Consider the following 23,327-nt stretch of genomic DNA (forward strand, 5'->3'; position numbering starts at 1 on the left):
CTGATAATCAGCAAAGAGCCAAATACACACCACCTTTGACATACAACCTTTTCCCCCAAGACCGTCCCCAAATACTCCATGATAATCAAGTGTTCACACCACTGAATTATTGTGCTGCATAACCTTCCAGTAGCAAAAACTGAACTCTGCAGGGGAAGGATGCCAGAGGAGGAAAAAAATAAGGGAAGAACCATGGCAGATATTAGTACCAGATAAAGGCTTTGAAAAGAGCCTTCAGCTAACAAGTTTAGCAGTTTAGACTGAGAAACAAAGACTTCATCTGTTTCCTTAAGCCAGTAACAATTCATCCTCTATGTAATCAACTAAACTGCGATCTGCCACAACGGGAGAGATGCCTGTGTTTAGTGAGACAGCGCTGCTCGCAAAGTCAACGCTATGTAACGCGTCAGCTAATAAAGACCTGGGTTTTAGTGCACTTCCTTCTGGCTTCCCGGGTGGTACTTCTTAGTAACTGATGCACCGAAAACATGAGCACCAAATGCTCCTCTAAGGTTGCATCTTTTGGAGCATCTTCAGAGGGGCTGATCTCATGTATGCCAAGTCAGCAGCTCCAGACGAGGCTCTCTGACTCTGACCCTTCCAAAGTCTCCAACTCCTCAAGGCTTAACGTTTTGCCCCAAAGTCTCACTCTGCCAGCTTGTAATTTGTGAATTCAGTTACACTATTTTCACGCTATAGTAAATGCCGGTATTCCAACACATACTACCAAATAGGCACAATACACTTTCAGCATTCTAAGGTTTAAAATTTCATTAAAATAATGGCAATAATATCTACACATTGTGGCTTACTGGAAAGAAAGACATGTATACACCTGTAAAGCAGAAGAAGGAAATGTCTGTGTGGGCATATATTTTAGATAAGCACGTGTTAGTTAAACTGAAAGATGCCAAGGAAAGATGTTTATTCTCAAGGTGGGCAAGGAGATTCAGCCGTCCTACAATTATAAACCAAAACAGTTAAGAGGAAAACCGATCAGAGAGCAGTTTTATGCAAAGGCAACCAGCTGAAGGTTGATGAGGGAAAACCACTTTCTTCCTCGGTTTCACTGGAGAATCATCAGTCTTCCAGTCTCATCGGGATTGGGCTGAAAAGTAATAAGAAATGAGGGCAGTTAGAGAAGGAGTGAGAAAGCAATTGAGGAAGGAACAACCTTAAGACAAAACAGTGTGGATTTTGAATCTAGTGCAAGGAGCAAGAATTTGAGATTAGGTTTTCTGCAAGGGCCGTGTCCTGATCCTGTCCAGGAAAGAATTACAGCTGTGGTAGGAGGACTTATATTCTGACTCAGAGAGCCTGGGATCAGGGGAATTGGCTAGGGAGCTTCTGCTAGTAAAACACGGTTTGGAAAGGACGTTGAGGCTTCCAGAGAATGTTGTGGACAAATCATCAGCCCCATTTTATCCCATTTTATTTCAGTCCAAGGGTGAAAGCTAAGGAAGGGAAAAAAAGACTCCAAATTTCAGGGCCTTGAAGACCAGGATGACAATGGTGTCACGTGCAACAATGGAGACTTTGTGAAAAGTTGAGATCTTAGATGAAAGGTTCAATTTCTGACATGTTAACTTCTAGATTATTCCTAGCCAAGTGGAGATATGGTACAGACAATGGGAGAGATGGGGCCCGGGAGCGCTTTGTTTTTAGGGAGATTCCTCCCCACCCCCTCCAGGGACCTCATAACTTAATTCCAACTGGACAATGCCGTCTAGTGCTGGATGGCTCAAGAGGATTTAGAGTGCCTACCTTACCAAGGAACACCGCCAAGAGCAAGCCACTTATTCTAGGCATTTTTAAAAGTCCATGCCACTAGAATATCAACATCAAACACTGAGTAGCATTTAAATATGAAACAGGACACTTTCATTTCAAGGCTATTTAACATTTCTGAAATATCTAGATCAAAATGTTGGGTCAAATGACTATGTTCCAGTAAAGCATCTACTAAAAGAAAAACTTTTCCCCACCCCACATCTCTCATAAGATAATCACCCCATTCAAGACACCTGTCAGTCATAATAGATTTTTCTTAGTGCTCAGTTTTCTCGAAACCTTACCGCCAAGCTCCTCTTTTGAGTAATAATAAAGGCCACACATCACTTTTGCTGTGCATGTATATAAATACCTCCATCTCCCTTTCTTCTAACCCTAGTTCAAGGCCAACTGCTCCAAAGCTTTTGAGAACCAGCACTGGAAGATCTTCAAAGAGAAAGTGCCCATTAACCACAACAGCAGCTGCTGGCTACAGCCTGCCATTTAAATCTCTGAAAAAGAAACTGTGGCTTCTGAAATTTAAACAAGGAGGTGCCACTTGTAATTACAAACATTCCAGTGGGTTCCTTCCTTCATTGATGGCTTCCAAACAAAGGCTTTTTATTCGATTTTGGTGGCGCTCCCCAAACCCTAAATGTAGACATTCCTTTATGCTTTTCTGGTGCCATGGCCAGCTCAGAAGAGGGGCACAGGAGGCGGGTTTTTCCCTGGCCAGGGCTGCTTGGATCTCTCAAAACCATCTCATGTGTAATTACTTGTTTGGCTAGAAACCAAAAACCCAAATGCTTCAGATTTATAGTCCACGTTGAATACATTTGAGAAAGAACTTCTTAAAAGACAGACAGACAGACAGACACACACACACACACACACACACACACACAAAACCTCACATTTCACGAACCCTGGAAAATGGAACCAACCTATTTTCCGAGAAACCAAAGAAGTTCCGAAATTAACACTGAAGCATTCTAACATTTCTAGCTGAAATTAAAAATTCACATTTTAAATTAATGGGGCAAATACTGAAAAGTAAAAAAGAGTAACAGTTTCTCTTCCTACCACCCCACACCCCCATCCTACAAAAATAAGGCCCAAAAATTTACAGCTCCTATTTTTCTTTGAAGCCATATATTTACAAAACACAAAGGCACTTATACCACGGGGACATTTAAAGGAAAATATTCCGAATGAGGGTACCTCACAGCCATCAAACTAAACTAGCCTTTCCTACAGAAGTCCTCCTATGGAGAGTATGCATTATGAACACATCTAGAAATGGCCAATCTCACCAAGGGTGTTTTCCACAGCTCGCCCCTGAGGAATTAGCTACAATTACTGCATATTTACACAACCATATTTACACAATAAAACTCATCTTATCCGATCCAGACAAAACCTTGCTCAAAATAAACCAAGCCACAGGAAAAGGTCTCCTCAGTGCAGGCAGTAATCATGCTCTGGCTTTTCTAGCTCCCGCCTCAGTTTCTACCCACTGTAACAAGCCTTCACTCTACCTTCCTGGGTAAAGCAAGAGTAGGATGAAAATCTGTATACCAGTGGATAAAATGTACATGCAGTTAGTGATACTGTGATTATGGGCGCAGAGGAAGAGCTGTATCTTACAGAAATTCATTCTAAAGTAATTTATGGAAGAAATGATAGGATGTCCAGGATTTGTTTAAAATAATCTGGGAAGGGGAGAAGGTGTACAGAAGGTAAATGGACCATGGGTGGATAAGTACCAAACCTGATGATCTGCAAAGAGGGTTAATTATGGCATTCTCTCTACATTTGTGTATAATTGAAATTTTCTATAATAAAGTGAAAAAATAAAGAAAATAGGATCGATGTAAAAAAAAAAGGGTCATCTTGCAACAATAAAATAATTTTTTCTTTAAGAAAAAAAATTATTCTGAGCTTTTCCCAGCCTTAACAGAAAGGGACAAGTACCTGGTAAGAAAATCAAGATGTGTTTTTGTTCTTGACTTAAGGACCCTTCCTTTTTTCTTTAGTTATGTGGAACCAGTTCTCCTGTTAATACGACTCCTTGAAATGACAAAATGAAAGCTTAAAAGTCTAAAGCTGAGGCTTCTGTGCTTCTGTGAAGCCTAGTTTTCACGCATCTGACTTAAACGACCGGGACACAAATCCAGAGCCCTCCTCTACTCAGGTGCTTTGGACAACATTCATGTGTGGCTGCCACATGAAGTCCAGAGGTTTCAGAATGATTTGTCAACACTAAAGACAACCTTAACAAAAACCGGTCCTTTCTTCCCAGAGGTCACACCTCTGATCCATCGGTTTATTACGTAGAGCAATAATTACTCTTGCTGCCTTCAGAATACAAACTCTTCCTACCCAAGATACCATCTACCGAGGATGCATATCCCTTACGGGGCATCCCTGCTGGGAGGTGGAAGGGAAGCTTCACTGGCTGGCTATCCGGAGACCAGCTCCCCATCCTGGAAGCACAGCTAACTCAGCCTCAGTTCAGCGGTAAGCACGGTCCCTCCCTCTCTGGGCTTTGGCTGCCTCACTGCAAAATAATGAGACTTTGCCAGATGATTTCTAATATCCTTCCCCTTTCAAAAATTCCATGATTATAAGGATCTCTAGTTCCTCAACAGGTGATATTAAGAAAAAGAACTTTGCATTAAAATGTTATATCTTCTATTAAATAATTTTAAATGTGACTATGAACACTGGCTGAGCTTCTGTATACGTACATATATATACATATATGCATGTGGATACAAACATATTTGTGTGAGTACACACACACACACACACACACACACACACAGGCTGATACCATTAGGTGCGTATATGGGACTAATTGCTTGCAACTAGAAGCAGCAAATTTTCAATTCTGCAACAGATGTCGCTGTGTGATTTCTGCTTTCTGTGCTGGATTTTCAGTTGAAAATGCCCAGCATGATGGTCAGTACTATTCTTCCCAAGAAAGAGATACAACATCTGAATCCTTCAGATTTATTTCTTATAAAATTTCTTTATATGCTGGTATATCTCCATTCAAATCATAACATTGATTAGTTTGGTGCAATTTAAGAGATCCCCCTGCATAAAAATGGGTCTTCTGTTAAACACACAGGCACACACAAAACCATTTTTTAAATGTAAATTCTAAGTGGCCAATTAAGCATTAATATGTCACATACAGAAACTGAGAGATTGAGTTTATATCCACAGCAATATTATCAAGTTTTTAAAGCCTGAAAATCACTTAGCAATATAGACCAAGGAATAATAAAAATTCACTTATGTATAATAAGGTCAAAATGTACCAGGTGTGGGCAAAAGTCACTGAAAACTCCAAGAGCACCATTCATGATAATGAAAATTTTGGATTTTAGTTTTCACAGCATTTCTTTAAAAATAAATAGTAAGGCTAATATTATAATTGCAAGACCTCTTACCCATCTGACATTCACTATCAACCACTTCCTGACACACGTCACAGAAAAGTGACATCTCTTTCCATTCAACCCATAAAACCGCCGAAGACCATCCATCGAAGACCATCCATCTCAACAGGTAGCTACTAGCACTTTCTTCCGCTGTAATTCAGAGCTGGGAGAAAGGATTTCAAAATCTCCTTTTTAGACCCAGGAACCCATTACCTTCTGGGGTTTTAGAGGGAGCCGAGCAAGCTGAGCAGAGCAGGCAGGGAGTCCAGGGAGTCGAGTGCAAAGTCAGATAAGCATATGAAGTCAGGAAAAAAGAGAGGAAGCGCCAGTGTTCTGCCTTGGCTTCTTCCCTGTCCCACTCCCCTTTACCAGGAGGGCCATTGGGAAAACTGGATAAAGCATGTACAACATCCATATGAATAAAGCTCTTTGTTCTGGAGAACTGCCTGCTCTTTTATTCCCCCCTTTTCCCGTATTTGTTCATTTCAAAAGATTGCTCAATGGGTCTCTTGTTCCTCCAAAATGTCCCAGGCAAATAATGCAAGCTTGTCTCGTCACACAAGTCACTAAATGAAGCCTTGTGCGTCTCCAGTGACACACTGTAAATATAAAGTGGCATTAATGAGGGATATTTTATCAAAGCTATCAAAGACAAGTGCAAGTCCCTCCCGCAGCTATTGGATTTGATGCAGGGAAAGGCGACAATAGCAGGGCGGCACTTTTGTAAAGTCCCTATCCCCGGTACACAAGCCCCAACAGGCCACGACAAGCAAAAACTCAGTTCCTGGGCTTCCCAGCACCACCACACATCCCCACCCATCAGCCATCCTCTCTACTGCTGAAAATGTAAGAGGAGGGTGATCAACCACGGGTTCACTGGGGTCAGAAATAACATCATGCAAGCATCCCAAACTAAATGGGCGTGATTTACACTGAGGAGTGAGCTTTGACAAGCCCATTTTAGCTGCACTTCATTAACATCCATTTCATCCAAACACCACAGGAGGGATGGGAGATTTTCTCCAGAGGATAGATGGATTCAGTTACAGGGGAAGACAGAACCTGGACCCACTGCACAATGGCCCTTGATGGCTATCCCAGCAAGGCTGTAAATGAAACAAGCCTTATGAAGTTAAAAGGCAACGCCAACAGGTTTCTCTAATCCTGGGAGTAGGAACTGGAGGTCTCTGAGAAAGCTTAAACTAAGAGGAGTAAGGAAGAGTAGTCCCCTGGTCCCCACCTGAAATCTACTCTCCGGGTCTAGGACCTGGGGCTAGGCCAAGACCCCTTCTCAAACTCAGCACCAAAAAAACGCATTAAAAGAGAAAAAACAAAAAGATTTAAAGAAAGGCGCCTCACCCCCTCCCTACAAATCAAACCCAATTACTTTCTAATTTGAACACAATCTGATAACAGCGTACAAACAGGGATGTACACAGGAGCAAGAAGCTGCTTCCATGGCAACTGGCAACAGAAATTTCTTGTAGCTTTGACATGCACGGTTGAGTTCCAGACCGCTCCTTTCTAAGTCAGCATATAGCCCTCGCTGGGAAGGCAACTTCTTACCGCGAGATAGTTACAAATACAGTACTGTTGCTACTACCCGGAGCCTTCAATGAGCAGGCTGGACAGAGGAGATATAATCTGATGCTGCTCTGCTGGCAAGCGGCATTGCACGGCTCCCATTTTTAGTCCAAAGACAATATCCCGACCAGCGCTTCCCCTCTCCCCGCCTTTTTTTTTTTTTTTTTTTTTTTTTTTTTTTTGCAGCCAATACAAGTCTATTGTTGCCCCTATTATGCGCCAGTTACCGAGCCTGTAACGCTCACGTTTAACCGACACTGCGCTTTTTACAATGCAGCAGAACGAGGGATCTCTTTCAGGAACATTTCATTGAACCCATCGAGTCAGAGACATCACCCGAAATGAAGTTGTAACCACACCGGCATCGGCTGAACCCAATTATCTCGTAACTCATAAATTAAGAATTCACAGTGCAAAAACACATAAACAACATCCGGAGACAGTGGCATGGAAGAAAAAATCCTCAGCTCTGGAACTGAAGCTGCCGCCAGATTCCCATCTCTATGGATCCCCGATAGGTTCCTCAAGTCGAACTCCCTTGCAAGCCTGTCTTGGGGAGTGGGGGGGAAGCAACCACCCCGGCATCCCCCCAAATCCAAAGCTAGCACCCCCAGATCTCCCCATTTCCTACAGCGTGTCTCCTGCGGTGTTTACGTAACTGTGTGTCCTCTAGCGTGTAAACAAAAGGCACAGCCCAAGCGGAGAGGCACCCCGGGAGCGGCACGGTGGCCCCGGCGCTGCACCCGCCCGGGTCGGGGGCTCCGCAGGTGGGGGCTGAGCTCTCGGTGTCCTCCGCCACTTGTTGCTCGCGGGTCCTGCGGCTTCCGAGCTGCGAGGAGGGGCTTTGCAGGAGCCGAGCCCTGCTGCATCCCCTCCTGCACCTCCCTGCCCCCCGCGGCCCTGCGCCTTGGAGTCCCGGCTCCCTGCTCCCAGCCCGCAGCAGGCGGCCAGGGGCGCTGGGACGCTGCGCGGCCGCCAAGCGCGGCGGTGGTGGGAAGGGGAGGCAGGGTGCAGCACGGCCGGGCTCTCCGCTGGGGAAGAGCTCCAGCTCCCTTTTGTTAGCAAAAGCAAACACTGCCCTCTTCTTTCCCGACCGCGCCAACGCGCCCGGCACACGGTCAGCCAAACAGCGTGCTCCAGCCGAGTGCTCCGCATCTCCAGAGAAGGAGCGGGGCGCGCAGAGCCGCCCCTGGGCAAATTCCCAAAACAGCTCTGCACGCAAGGGACGCCCGGAGGCCCGGAGGGTGCCCGCCTGGCCGCAGAGGCCGCGAACGCTCCCTCCACCACCCCCGAGCTACCGAAAATAACAGGCAGGCTGGAAATCCGGGGTCCCCACTCGCGGCGGAGGACGCTGTGGGGCAGGCGGGCTGCGGGTTCCCGGCTTCTTCCCGCAGAGGCGGCGACAGCAACCGCCCCGCCGTGGGGCCGGGCCTGGGGAACTTTGCCTGCCTGGAGCCCGGCCAACGAGACCCGCAGCCGGGCGGAGGGGGCGGAGGGGGCGGAGGGGCCGCGATCCGGCTGGAAGGAGACACGAGGGGCGAGCTGTTCGTGGACAGGGGAGAAAGGCAGAGCGCGGGGAAAGCAGGAGCGATAAGACAAATCTGGAGATGTCCTGTGGACCAGTGAGGAATCGCGCTGGAGGGGGCCGCTAGTCAGCCATGGGGAGGTTTCGGGGATGGGGAACGGGGGGCCTGCTGGAGAGGTGGGGGCGAATGGGCAGGCCGGGGAGGCGGGAGCACCTGCAAGTTACGGGGACAACAGCGAGTTAGGGAGGGTCCGGAAGGTTTGGGGGGTGCTTGCGATCCACCCCCTTCCCCTATATTCTCTAGCCCCCGGGCCCCACATTCTCACTCCACTCCGCGCCCCGCGCCAAGCCGGGGAGAAAAGGTGTGGGTGCAGCCATCCCTACGAGCTCTAATTCACACCGAGCTGGGCAAGGAAGAGGAGATTTACCGATCCCCTCAACCCCTTCCATTCTCAGCCCTGAGTTTCCTCTCCACACTCCCTCCGATTTGGATTTAGGAAGTGGGGGAAGGTTGTCATGGAAACGTTTCCCCCCTCCATGGCTACGGCCACTGGGGTGCCTTAGGAGATTTCGGGGGCCAACCGGCCGGTGCCCACACCTACCTGTGGGGATCAGTGCCGCGGCAGAGAGGAGCAACAGCAGAAGCCGGAGTCGGAGACCGGGAGGCGCCGCCGCCGCCGCCGCCACCGCCGCCGCCGCACACTGGGGTCCGCTCGGCAGCACAGCACTCGCCATGTCGGGCACCTGTCTCAGACTGGCGGCGGTGGCTTCCTCCCGAGCCCGAGCGGACAACTAATGAGATGCTAATGACATGCGCTGGAGGCGGAGTCCGGATCGACCAATCACATCGCCGCGAGCCGAATCCGGCTCTCGGAGGACTCACCCCCTCCCCCACCCCGCCCCCTGGCGCTGGCTTCGGCGGCGCGCCCGCGCCACCTAGGGGCGGGGCCAGGGGGAGGGGCGTATGCAAATATGTTTATGTTAAAATTCGTTCTTGGTTCCCCGGGATCAAGGAAAAAGTGTTCTCCTGGGCCCCTGACGCACAGGGGCTCCGGCTTCGGGGGCGGGTCTAGCTTCCCGTACACCTTTATTAGGAATGTTTATAGCAATCGCTACATCAACCAGACGACGAGAATCTCCCTAGGAGGCTCCCCTGCCCGGTACGCCGAGTGCAACTGGCCTGGAAACAAAACGTTGCAAATTTCCGTCACTCACCTTGCACCGAAGGAATAGATCTTTGGGAAACGGGGGCTGTTCGGGAGTAGAGAGTGAGAAGGCAGGTCCCCGGATTGACAAAACAATCTGGGAGAAGTGCATGCGTGCTTTGCAGGTCCGGCGGAGCGGGAGAGCCCGCTCAACAACCTAGCGGTAGACTTGGGCATAGTTGGGAGAAAGGAGCCGGAATCGGGATCTGGGATTTTCGAGTCTGTGTGTTTGCGGTAGATTCTCGGGAAAGGTAGATCGAGGAGGGTTGGCTCAGGCTCCCCAGCTTGCTGAAGGTCTCCTTCCTGGTTTTAATGTATATGTGATATATGTGTATTTAATATACATGATGCACATGTATTATTAGATAATTACGATTACACACACTCAACAAAAAATCTTTTCTGTGAAGGCTTCGGGGTGGAGGGCGGAGACGGGGTGTGAAGAGAAGGTCTGCCATCTTCCTCCTTCAGGGCTCAAACCCACTCCCCCTGCCGCCCCTTTGCCCCTCGTCCCGCCTAAGGCAGCTGGGGACCAACAGGTGCTCTGAGCTTCCCGCGTCTCTGGGAGAGGCTTTCCAGGCTGCAGCGACTCGCTTCTCGGATTCGCTCTCCCTCCCCGAAATTGCCTTTGCTTTCTTCTGAGCCAGGCAGCCGGCTCTCTTGTTTGTCTGCTTTTTAATTACTTATTTTCTTCCCCTCTAGAAGATCGTGTGCGCTCTGACCCTCTGTTGCTCAAGCATCAAATTGAAGGACGAGCCATATTAAGTGTAAAGGTTTATAATAATTTAAGTATTCATAGAATGCAGAACAATAAGATGTAGGAAATACAATTTGCATAATAAATATCAATATCACAGCAGCTAAAACAAACCATGACAAATTATCTGTGGCTAAATGACCAAGAGATTACTGAATGTAAATTGCTAAGTCTGAGCTATAGTCTAGAGAAGCCCTCTGTCCTCATCTTGCTAAAAAAATAAATAAATAAATGTTACATATCAAAAAGGAAGTCACGATCTGCCAACCCACCAAATGAGTTACACTTAAAAACAGCCTCCTATTATCCATTATGCATAAACTAATTTCAAGACTGCCCTGTCTTCACAGGCCTGGATATTCTGCACTGTAATTACAGGCCCTAATACATGAACTGCAGGCAGTCCTCCAGAAGTCTGGAAAACTCCAGCAGGCAAACAGCACTACATGAGGCAGGAAGCCATCACCACATGGTCACCGGGATAATGTCCAGTCCTCAAAGTCCTACCTTTTCTTATCACCTCCAGAAGTAAAGCTACCTTGATCAGACCAAATGCAAAGCAGGGTCCCACCACAGTCAGGATTAAAAAAACTGAGGCCAGGGTTTCCCTGGTGGCACAGTGGTTGAGAGTCCACCTGCTGATTCAGGGGACGCGGGTTCGTGCCCCAGTCCAGGAGGTTCCCACATGCCGCGGAGCGGCTGGGCCCGTGAGCCATGGTCGCTGAGCCTGCGCGTCCGGAGCCTGTGCTCCGCAACGGGAGAGGCCACAACAGTGAGAGGCCCGTGTACGGAAAAAAAAAAAAAAAAATTGAGGCCATATGTATGCTGAAAGATGTATAAACTATAAAGTAAGGTCCTATATCCCAGTCAATCTTGCACCCTAGCGTAAATTTATACTTGCTATTATTATTATTATTACTACTACTTTTGCATTTATTGAGTTCTTATTAAGTATTTTACATGTGTAATCTCATTTAATCCTTGGAACAATCCTCATGGCACACAGTATTCTCTCCCATCTTGTATTTTTTAAACACAGAAAGATTAAGCAATTGCCCTAAGGTCAAAGTTTGTAAGGTGCAAAGCTTATGCAATTAACCACTATGCTATACTGGGCCTCAATAAATATTTGTTAAGTGAATGAATAAATTTCACATTATAATGCATGAATAATAAGCATAAGCTACATTTTAACATAAGGTGAAAATATGCCAGCAACTCAGAAACATTTTTTTAAATAACAGGATTGCATTATACTCCTAAGGAAAAGCGTTTCTCATGAGGCTGTAGCTCCAAGAGAATCTAGTCAGGCCCCAGTCCTCCCACACTAGGAACACAGTATGGGGACATTGGAAGATGTGGAGTGTTTTCATCTCCCTTCATTCTCTTGGCACATCAAATGAACACCTACGCAGATTTCCAGTTGGCAAAGAACAACATGGGACATTTCTGTAGGAAATGCTAATGCTGTATGACTTGCCTCCCCAGAAGAATGCAGATAGCTTTAGAGATTTCCACCAGAAAATGCCACCCCTGCCAGACATTTAAGGAACTTGCACATCCAATTTCCCAGGTTATGGGACATCTTTAGCACTAGGTCTTCATGGAAACAACCAGAGCTGAAAATTTAGGATGAAGCTGTTGCTACCCTATCCACTAGCCACACTCCTCTGCCACCCTCAGCTCTTTCACACTGAAGATCTTGCCAAATGATTTAACATATGGAACATGTGAAGAACGTATCAAATTCCTGCATCTGCTAGATACAAGTTATGACTACTCTGGCGTTCTCATAGTAAAGCTCGTCATTTTCTGCTTCGTGGACTAGAACTCCTCCCCAAGTATGAGTTCCAACATTTTTTCCCCTTGCTACATGAATTTAACCAATTTTGAAAACCAGATGGTGTTTTTGCCATTTATAACTGATAATCAATTGTTTTGTGAATTTAATTTTTCAAGAAAGAGCTGAATAGTCATCAGAATTACAATCTGGGTGCTACTTGTGTTAGAATAAAATTGCCAGAAACACCAAGAGCCCGGTTCTTTTCTTTTCCCTAAGAAAACTTGAAAGAGCAAAAGAGAAAGAGACCCTAGATTGTTTGCCTTCCCTAAAACAGTTGAGAAATATGGATAAACATATATGAAAAATAAGCATTAAAGGAAGATTCATGTCTTGGGAAATACATCAGAGGCAATCAATGAGAACTAGTGCCATCCTGCTTTTGAAAAACGCTAACTACTTGAGTACCCAGGTATAAAAAGACAAATTATTAGGGAAAAGAAAACAATATTTTGGAGTCAGCATTTTCCTTGCTACTGGATTATTTGAGTACCCATAGGAAAGTGGTTTAATCAGTTTACAGACTGAATGTTTTTGTCCCCCCCACCCCCAAATTCATATGTTGAAGCTCTACCCCCACTCCCTAATGTGATGATATTTGGAGGTGGGGCCTTTGGAAGGTAATTATGTATAGATGAGGTCATGATGGTGGGCCCCCTGTGATGGAATTAATGCCCTAGGAAGAGACAACAGAGTTTTCTCTCTCCAACATGCAGGCATGGAGGAAAGGCCATGTGGGCACAACTTGATGGCAGCCATCCCAAGCCAGGAAGAGGGCTCTCACCAGAGCCCAACCATACTGGCACCCTGGTCTCAGACTTCCAACCTCCAGAACTGTGAAAAAATAAATGTCTGTTATTTAAGCCTCCCAGCCTATGGCATTTTGTTATAGCCGCCCGAGCAGACTAAAATAATCCCTAGACCTCAACTTCCATTGTCAAAAAGTTTACTAAAATTATAACAAATGACGGCTTTTAATGGAAAGTCTTCCATAAATTGAAGTAAGTTAGCAGTATGTTAGATATTGGACTGGAGAGACTCTTGGTCTACCTAGTAGACATCTCACCTATTGTTAGATTATTAAGACCAAGCAACTATCAGTTTATGACTCTTTGTGAAACATAAAGCCAGCTAGATCTATATTTTTAAATGAGTAGTTAAACACTTTACCCACAGGTTTATTCTTCTAGAATCATAGAGTTGACAGCAAACCCTTGAATATCAAGAGATGAATATCAGTGTGAAGAAAAGGGAAGTACCGAAGTAGGTTGCAGAAAGCTACTACACATACACTAGGTCAAGAAGCAGCCCCAATGGCCATGAAGGGAAATTTGTCATAGGGACCCAAGTCATAGTTTTTTCCATCATATCTGGGAATATATCCAGGTATACATGGCTGATCCAAATATATATTCATTAAAAGGAAAGAAATGTATAGCACACCCCAATGGAACAATCACTGTTAAGTTGTGGGAATACAAAGATGAATGAGAAACTATCTACTGTCAAGGAACTCAGAGTATAGTATGAACAGTACAATTATTATATATGGTAAGTGGTTTTTTGTTTTGTTTTGGTTTTTTGCAGTACGCGGGCCTCTCACTGTTGTGGTCTCTCCCGTTGCGGAGCACAGGCTCCAGACACGCAGGCTCAACGGCTATGGCCCAGGAGCCCAGCTATATATGGTAAGTGTTTTTATAGTATGTGCACACAGCTCTATATGAACAGAGAAGGGAGGCACCTATTATACCCAAGAGGCAAGTGTGAATGTCTATATATCAAGGGAAAATTCACACAGGAGAATGTTCATGAGCTGAGTGCTGGAAGTTGAAAAAGACTCCACGGGGTGGACAAGGACAGAGGGGGAAGATGTGACTAGGGAGGTCATTTACAAGGCTCCAAAGCTTGGGAAAGCATGGATCTCTTAGGAAAGTTTAGGATCACAGGTCGCCAGAGAACAGGTGGCAAGAGAAGAAGCTGGGGGAAATATACAGGGATCCGGGAAATGTCTTGACTGACATGCTAAGAAGTTTTCACTGGTGATGATAGGTAATGGGAACCCATTGAATTAGGAGAACTTCATGGTCAGATTTACATTCTGGAAAGATTATTTTAGTGGTATCATGGTTTTAAAAAAAAAGGCCTTAAAATGAACTTTAGATTCGTATTTTCAGCATTTGAGTAAACGTTGGTACGATTCACCCAAGACAAGTACAAGGATATGGAATAGGTCCATCTGATTGCTTATTGTTTGTTTGGGGGATGGGCAGTGGAAGAAGATGATTTCACTTTGGGATAACTTGGCTTTGAGGTGTCTTTGAAATACTTAGCCAGGCTATAAGTCTGAAAGGCTGGTCTAGAACTCAGAAAAGTGACTGAGCTGGGAGTCAAGAGCATGCAGGTAGAAGTTGAAGCCAGGGACTTGAGCAGGGGTGGGGCAAGGGGGAAGCAGTGGTTACCTAGAGACAATATATTGAAGGACTTTTGAAAAATAAGCCAGGTGTACCACTCTGATGAACACCAATTATTTAAGGAGTGGACGGAGCTTAGGAAGGAGAGATGTGGGAATGGGGAAAGAATAAAAAGAGAGCTAAATAAGGAAGAGGCAGTGATTAACTGTGTCAATTTCTTGCTACAAAGAAGTAAAAAAGTACATTTCACAAGAATTATCAAGAGTTGACAACAGAGATGAAATGCTGAGGTCCAGTATGTGACCAGTCTGACATCCCATGTAAACAGCTTGATTCAAGTTTGACAATACAAGGAGACAGATATGTGCTCACTTTACTTATCTTGCCAGTAGGGCAGGAAGATGTGATTTGTTAGTGATTTTCTGATATGGAAGAAATAGCTTTAGAGTTTTTCAATTTGACATTCAATTTCATTGACACTGACAGACAGCCTTGGGTAGGATAGAGGGATCCTTGCAACTGAGGTAACTCAACTAATTTTCACATGTAGACCTTAGCTTTTATTTCCAAACTAAAATATGATTGATGATGATGCTGTAAAAGTTTTTCCCAACAATTTTAAAAGTCACATTATCCTGGTATGATATCATAATTGTCAGATCTAGCTTTGTGATAATTCCATAGCAGTACAGCATAACTTCCCTGGCAGCAGGATTTCAGCAAGATCCATTAAAGACAGATATTGATATCTATAGATTTTCATAAAGCTGCAAATATAAAATAGCCATATAATGTATATGATATTGTATCACTCATGCTGCTAAAAGATGACAATGGTAATATACTTTTGTAATATGAGTTGTAAACAGGACAAGTTCTGAATAGAAATTGTCTTGATCATCTATCCTGCAGTCCCAAACAGGAAAAGTTTTTAGGAGGATGGTCTCACAAGCCCATCCTTGGAGTCTTTTGATGGCCCTGTCCAGGTTTTCATGTTTGACCTTCTGATCTCAAATGACACACAAATCCTTCAGCTGCATTTTGAATTGATATTATACTTTTCTTTCTTCTTCTTCCTGGTTATTCCTGCCTGATTAATGGGCTACTTCGAGATTTTGTATTTTTGCACCAAAGTGCCCATGTTTATTCATTCTTGAAACTCTGTCAACTTAAATCAAATCATCGTCTAACTTATAGCAAACAACCAAATCCTAAATTTTCAAAGGACTACATGTAGTGTAGCCACACAGGTCACATTAAAGCCAGTGCCTGCCTAAATCCCATGTAACTCTCTGAAAATGTAGGGGTTTGTCAAAAGGGTTCCAGAAGAAGAACAATCATCTTACTCTTTTGCAGATTTAGGTAGAGCTTTTTTTTTTTTTTTTTTTCCTTTTTTAAAAGTTATTTCAGCTCTCCAAGGATACCCTTCTATCAGCTAGCAGGAGCCCTACGTGGTACTTTGAATATCTTCTTTTACCTGTCCACAGAGTGAAGAACTGAAGTTCCGTTTGTTTAAAGATCATGTTTTGAAGAAAAGCAAGGCTTAATTTCAATCTTTCATGTTTGTTGACAGCACTCTCACTTCCTAAGCTATTTCTCTAAGACCTTCGTTACAGTACTAATATCTCTCTGTATATTTTATTTATGTGGCTCAGTCTGTGATGAATAACGCATTTATGCAAAAATCTCAATATATCTACAAGGCACCAATACATCGAAGAGGCATACTCTCATACACTGCAGTTAATAAAATGCAGTAAAAAGTATATAGTTTCAGAGGCAATTAGTATAGTTCATGACTTCACTTATTAAAAAAAAAAAGTCCTGATGATTTCTAATAATTGTTTTTTATCTTTCATCTAAATTGTTCCTCTTGTCTGTGTCAGCTTTGGTCCAGAAATAGGATTGCCACTGGGGAAAGTATACAGCTGCTGCTTGCCACACTAGCATGAGGAAGATAAATTAAGGATCAGGACCCTAGAACCTCCTAAAGTTTGCCTTCAGTATCTGCAGATTCTGAACCTGCGGATTCAACCAATCACTGATCAAAAATATTCAGGAAAAAAAATTCCAGAGAGTTCCAAAAAGCAAAGCTTGAATTTGCCGTACCAGCAAAAATTTACATAACATTCACGTTGTATTAGGTATTATAAGTAATCTAGAGATGATTTAAAGTATACAGGAAGTTATACACAAATGCTACACCATTTCATATAAGGGATCTTTGTACCTAAGTGGGTCCTGGAACAAGTCCCCCATGGATATCGAGGGATGAGTGTACTTTTTTTGGAGAGATGCTCCACTGGAAAGTCAATTAGCAGGCTTCTCAGTTCGTACTGCCAACATGAGGAGTATGTTTTGCTTGCTAATGCAAAGGAAGGGAAAATCCTATGAAGTCAATTCAAACTTGGAAAGGTTAGCAATTCCAAGTTGGTAAGGTCTCTGGCATATTAACCTCCTAAAGATGCACTTTGTAAAGCAAGATCATCTTAATATCAGACACCACCAATTCACCTCATCTGACTCCATTCCTGTTTGAGCATGAAACAAGCCCAAAGGGGAGGTTCTCAGTCATTTGTCCAGCCCTCCATTTCCAGGCAATGCCAGTGGGTCTATGTTCTTCTCCTAAAGGATCTCCCAAGGAGGCGAAAATTCCAGAGAACCTAGAAACATCATACTCGATATTTAAATTACTCTGTCCTCTCTTCTCAAACTTACAAGGCAACCATCACACTTGTATTCAGCATAACAATGTTACGCTGGTAAATTACATATGTTCAACGTCTACTGCAAATAGAATTTCTGATTTACAATTTACAAAATGATCTCTTCCACCCTCTGGGTTTGCATTGTGACTCATCCAGGGGCTGTTACTCAATATGTGTTTTGTTATGAAGATAATAAAGAAAAAGCCCTCTCCTTCCTTTTCCCCCTCCTCCATTGTAAGCGCTAATAAAACACATCTTTTGATTTAGAGGAAATCCTGTTGAGGACCTAAAGGCGTGTCATCATGGAAGCATCACTTTTTCATTATCTGCTTCTTTTCCGAATTGGCAGTGCTTTACAGTGAGCCATATCCTTTTGAAACCAATGATAAGGAGGTATTTGGGATAAACAGAAAAGCCCCTGTCAATGAATCCCTCAGATTGCTAGGGGTGGTGACTTTTAAAGCCAGTTTCTAGGAACTCAGCCTTTTTATCTTCGAATGTTCAAAATTAATTTGCCAAGCCATACAGGTGGGCTCTCTCCCCTCACTAAAATCGTCTTTAAAGTCACTGAAGTTTAGACTGTGCTTTCCATATGGAAACAGAGGGGATGGTATTTCTAGTGTTTCTTCTGCTTCTCCTTCTTCCCCCTTTTTTAAAAAAACTGGATCATTGATTTATTTTGAATAATTGAGAAAAGAAATCTGTTTTTGCAGAGGGTAAGAGGGCTGCAGCTAAAGCACAAACATCTAGTACACAACTCTAGCTCAACTCAATTACCTGGGGTCTGGTGAGACTCCAGCCTGCCCATTTCTGTCTATCCGAGGCAGGCTTAAAACCGCCCAAATGGAACTGGTTTGCAGAATCAGGTTACAGTGGCCAGTTCTATGTTCTCATTGTTTTCAAAAGTTTGCTGCTCTACTTTTGAGAGGCATTGCAAATAAACATGATGAAGAAAAGAAAAAACTCATCTTTTCTCTGGAAAGACTCAGCTAAAGAGAACTTAGTATTCTTATTTTTTTTTATTGGAGTATAATTGCTTTACAATGTTGTGCTAGTTTCTGCTGTACAGCAAAGTGAATCAGCCAAATGTATATATATATATATATATATATATATATATATATATATACACACACACACATATATATACATATATACATATATACATATACATATATATATATATATATATATATATATATATATATATATATATATATATATATATATATATCCTCTTTTTTGGATTTCCTTCCCATATAGGTCACCAAGAGCATTGAGTAGAGCTCCCTGTGCTATACAGTAGGTTTCATTAGTTACCTATTTTATACATAGTAGTGTATATATGTCAAACCCAATCTCCCAATTCATCCCACCCCTCCTTCCCCCTCTTGGTATCCATACATTTGTTCTCTACATCTGTGTCTCTATTTCTGCTTTGCAAATATTCAATAAGTTCATTTGTGCCATTTTTCTAGATTCCACATATAAGCGATATTATATGATATTTATTTTTCTTTTTCTCCTTCTGACTTACTTCACTCTGTATGACACTCTCTAGGTCCATCCACGTCTCTGCAAATGGCACAATTCCATTCTTTTATATGACTGAGTAATATTCCATTGTATATGTGTACTGCATCTTCTTTATCAAAGGGAGCTTAGTACTCTTGATCCCTACTATTCCCACAAAGCTCCCTAATTCAAAATCGCTGAAAGGACACCAGGAGAACAACCTAGAAGTCACATTAGGAAGATCATTACTGTAGCCCCCTACTCACTACTAAATAATCTTTATTTCAGAGTATTTATAGGATATCTTTTTAGGTTTCCAATCCCCCATAAAATGCAACATTTTAGACACTTTGCATTTTGGTTAAACCCTCAACTCTGGAAGGAATTATCATTTTTCTGAAGGTTAGTTGCTCATTCTATTGACTATTAAGTTTATTAGGGTGAAAAAGTGAAATGGACAGATGGAGGAAATTGATATTTTAGAACACTATATGCCAGGCTGTGTGCTTGTTTGACTTACATATGTCATGTAGTCTCTTTTGGAGGCTCTCCTTTTTTCTCCTACACTGATAAGAATATCATACAAAAGCCCTTTTTGGCAGAAAAATTTGAAATAGGTTTATTTTGGTCCTAAAAAAAAGGTGAAGGGGACTTTATTTGAATTTTTGCTCAGGGGATTCAGATTGTCAAACTACATCACCGGATATATCACTGGAAATATGGATATAGGAGAAAATCTGTATTCGAATGTTTTATTTTTCTTTGGTTAGTTTGAAATTCATTTTGACAAACGTGTACAAATTTTAATCAAAGCTGAGAAACATGGAATAAAAGAGAGAAACGTAAATATTTCCCTCAAGGGTTAAGATATTTTTTCCTAATACCTCTTTCCATGCAGCTCAAAAGTTAAGTGGTTCTACCTTCATCTTCCTTTACAATTGCTTTCCTGGTATTTTAAAATTAATCAGTCAAGCAAATATTTATTGATGAATATACTACGTTTGGCACTAAGAAAGATACGAAGTGTACAAGACATGGTATCTTATCTCGAAGAATTTATAATTGAATTAAAGAGGCAAGATCTGTGGAAAGTTAACTAATAGCTCAAGGCAGTATATGAAAAGCATCTGATATGTAGAGGGGGAAAAGCTAGGCAAATATATTAGAATCCTGTTAAATGATTTCTTATCGTACAGATATAGTTACTTCAAGAACCTGCTTATACTCCTTATGCGAATAAAACGAAAAGACCTTACATAATTGACCATAAATGCAATCAAACTTCAAAAAACATTACTATACTTGTACATTCAAATGATATACCTACTGATATTGATGCCTTATTATTCTGAGTTGCCAACTTGAGAAAAAAAATTAGAACTGGATGCTAAATTTGCATATGATTTCATTTCATAGAAAAAGGTACCCTCTCCCTTCCTACACTTTTCTCCTTCTTTCCTGCCAATCAAAAACCTGAAGGACATTGTAGTAGGCTGATGAATGGCCCCCCAAAATATCCAGGTCCTAATTCCTGGAACTTCTGAATGTTCCTTCACAAGGAACTTTTACCTTATATGGAAAAGTGGTCTTTGCAGATGTGAATAAGGTAAGGATCTTGAGATGGGGAGATTATCCAGGTGGGTCCTAAATGCAATCACAGTTATCTTTATAAAAGGGAGGCAGAAAGAGATGTGACATACACACAGAGGAGGTGATGCAAAGATGGAGCAGAGAGAGATTTAAAGATGTTGGCCTTGAAGATTGGAGGGATGCTGCCACAAACCAAGAAATAACAACAGTGCCCAGAGGCTGGAAGAGGCAAGGCACAGTTTCTCCCCTGGAGCTTCTGGAGGCTGTGCAGCCCTGCCAACACCTTGATTTTGACAGTGATATTCACTTTGGACTTTTGGCCCCCAGAACTGTGAGCAAATAAATTTCTCTTTATTTATTCTTTTTTTTTTTTTGTGGTACGCAGGCCTCTCACTGTTGTGGCCTCTCCCGTTGCGGAACACATGCTCCGGACGCGCAGGCTCAGCGGCCATGGCTCATGGCTCATGGGCCCAGCTGCTCAGCGGCATTGAGATCTTCGCGGACCGGGGCACGAACCCGCGTCCCCTGCATCGGCAGGCGGACTCTCAACCACTGCGCCACTAGGGAAGCCCTAAATTTCCCTTTTTTTAAGCCTCCAAGTTTGTGGTGATTTGATACAGCAGCCTCAAGAAACAAATACAGACACTGATGTTTATTGAGTGTTCTCTATGAGTCAGTTACTCTATATAAAACATCTCATTTAATTTTTGCAACAACTGAGTAGTAGTATTATTATGTGGATGAGAAAATTGCAGCTCAGAAAGGTTAAGCAGCTGGCACAGATCTATCTGACTTCAAAAGCCCCACGCTCTTTATACGATACCATATTTTCTCGGCACCTTTCTTTTCCCTTGATTGGCAGTCATGCTTGTGTCAGGGTAGGATAACCCAGCCTGATGTGAAATGTAACCTGCTTCAACATGTACGTGTGTAGATTTCTTTCCTTTTGTCTGCCTCACAGGTTCCATTCTAATCCAACACATACACTCAGATCCTGACAAAACAAAAACACCATTGCCTTCTTGCTGTGGAAACTGACAATGATTTGGGGCTGAGAGTCCCCCTTTGGAACAGGTCCTTATGGTTTAACCCTTACCTGGCCGGAAGAGTTGTGTCTCTGCCCCAAATTGCAAAGTTCCTCCTGGCTACTGCTGCAAAACTCACCTATCTGATGCTGACGGTGTGCATTGCTAGTTAACACTTGGGCAAAGGAGATTTTCTAATAGAGGAGAGGGCTGAGGTGCGGGGGGCGTGGAGGGGAGTTAATTTCGTCTCTGCTTCCTCTTCCTCCCTTTGATGGCTGCCCTGGCTTTTGAAGTTGGGTAAATACACAGCATGGTGGGAGGGGATGCCAGCTGCCCAGACACCACTGGCAAGAGTCTGAAGGGCTGTTGCCTTCTCTCCCCAGCCTGGGAGGTGTGCCTTGTGGCAACATTTCTTCCCTGGGGTAATTCACATGGGGAGCTCTCAAATGACAAGTCCCAACTTGTACGTTGGTCGTGAGGCCTTAAATAGGATCAGCTTTGGAAAAGGGTTTTCTGACTCCAGAAATGTCTTCACAGATGATATTCCCCCCTTGAAGTCATCATCTGTGATGTCAGGAAAAAGAGGAAAACCTCCCACCCCAACCCCCGTCTCTTTCCTTTTGCTTCTTTACCCCCACTTCTCCCCACCACCCTCTTTCCCAATACTTTTGAAATTTCTGGGGCTGAGCTCTCTATGTCTTCTTCTTTCTTTTCTAATAAACTGTAAACTGCTGCGTGGCCTATTCATGCCACAGGCACCCATCAAGCACCTACAGTATATAATGCCATGTGTTAGGGTTTGTACTGTCCTAAGGCTTAGCTTGGTGACAAAGAAGTGAGCCACAGCGGCTTCATGGAAGGGGCAATGAGAAGGAGCAAAGGGCTGGCAATAGAATCCAACCTAGCTTTTCTTGCAGGAAAAAGAAAAAACCTTTCAGAGGACTGCTTCCTTTTAAAGCAGACACACCTAGATCCCAAAGATTTCAATGAAAAAAAAACCCACAAGAGACAGATGGACTGTACTGACAAGATGATTGGAAACAACCAAAGCTGGAGATCAAACAGTGGAAGGAAAGCAGAATCAAGTGCAAGAGGGAAAACTTTTGAAAGGAAGAAAGAGATGGAGCCTGGCGCGAGTCAAGTAAAGACTCTGTGAAAGGCTGAGGAGAACAGCCCATGCTTAGCAATCCACAGCTTAAGAGAAAAAGATGATTGAAAACCAAGTTTTCTTACAAAGGAGACAGGCATCCGCCATGAACAGGCTCAGGTAGAGACCTCTGGGTCCCTGTCACTGGATTCTACTCGATGCCATCCTTCTTGCCTTGGGGACTCAACTAAAACCTCATCTTTTTCCAAGAAGCCTTTCTAACTTAAGGAAACAATATTCCTGTTGCTACTATGTCTATAAAGAATAAAGGTAATAATGAAAATGTACTGAACACTTACTATATGCCCACCAGGGTTTATGCTGAGAGCTCTATCATTTCTAATATTATGTATAATAGTGAAACACTATTCTTATCCACATTTCCTTAACTGCAGATAAAGTGTGGGTTGAAAATACTAAGTAGTTTACCCAAGATAACCATTAATAAGTGGTGGAACCAGTTAGGAACTTGTATGTCTAATTCTGAAGTTCATGTTATATCGCCAAATATATGGAAAATAGTATGGATGTACGACACACATTCACACACATGCACACGCATACACATTTGTACTCTCTTTATCATCATCCTTATGGAGATGGTTCTTGACAATAGTTCTTTGCTTCTCTTCAGATCCTCTGATGTCATGACCTGCCTTCAACCAATTTCGTTCGGTTACTCTTTCTAGAAATGTTGGTCAATTGTCCCAGGATACAGTGATACTTATCATGGCCTCCATAACATAAAAAATATCTACCCATCTGTAATTCTCTGTTTTCTGAACCATTTATTTTAAT

At 43.2% G+C, this 23,327-nt stretch overlaps 1 protein-coding gene across 9 annotated transcripts in view; it reads right to left on the reverse strand.

Annotated features, from left to right (window-relative positions):
- CADM1 (cell adhesion molecule 1) overlaps positions 1 to 9,101 on the reverse strand; it is a 344,187-nt gene extending 335,086 nt beyond the window's left edge. For all 9 annotated transcript variants that reach the window (XM_060104646.1, XM_060104645.1, XM_060104644.1 and 6 more), the window contains exon 1: positions 8,934 to 9,101. In XM_060104646.1, coding sequence (XP_059960629.1) covers positions 8,934 to 9,066 — 133 coding nt within the window. In that variant the 5' untranslated portion in view covers positions 9,067 to 9,101. The remainder of the gene's footprint in view (positions 1 to 8,933) is intronic.
- Positions 9,102 to 23,327: the final 14,226 nt, after the last annotated feature.

Source organism: Mesoplodon densirostris, chromosome 7, assembly GCF_025265405.1.
Source record: "Mesoplodon densirostris isolate mMesDen1 chromosome 7, mMesDen1 primary haplotype, whole genome shotgun sequence".
Lineage (NCBI taxonomy): Eukaryota > Metazoa > Chordata > Mammalia > Artiodactyla > Ziphiidae > Mesoplodon > Mesoplodon densirostris.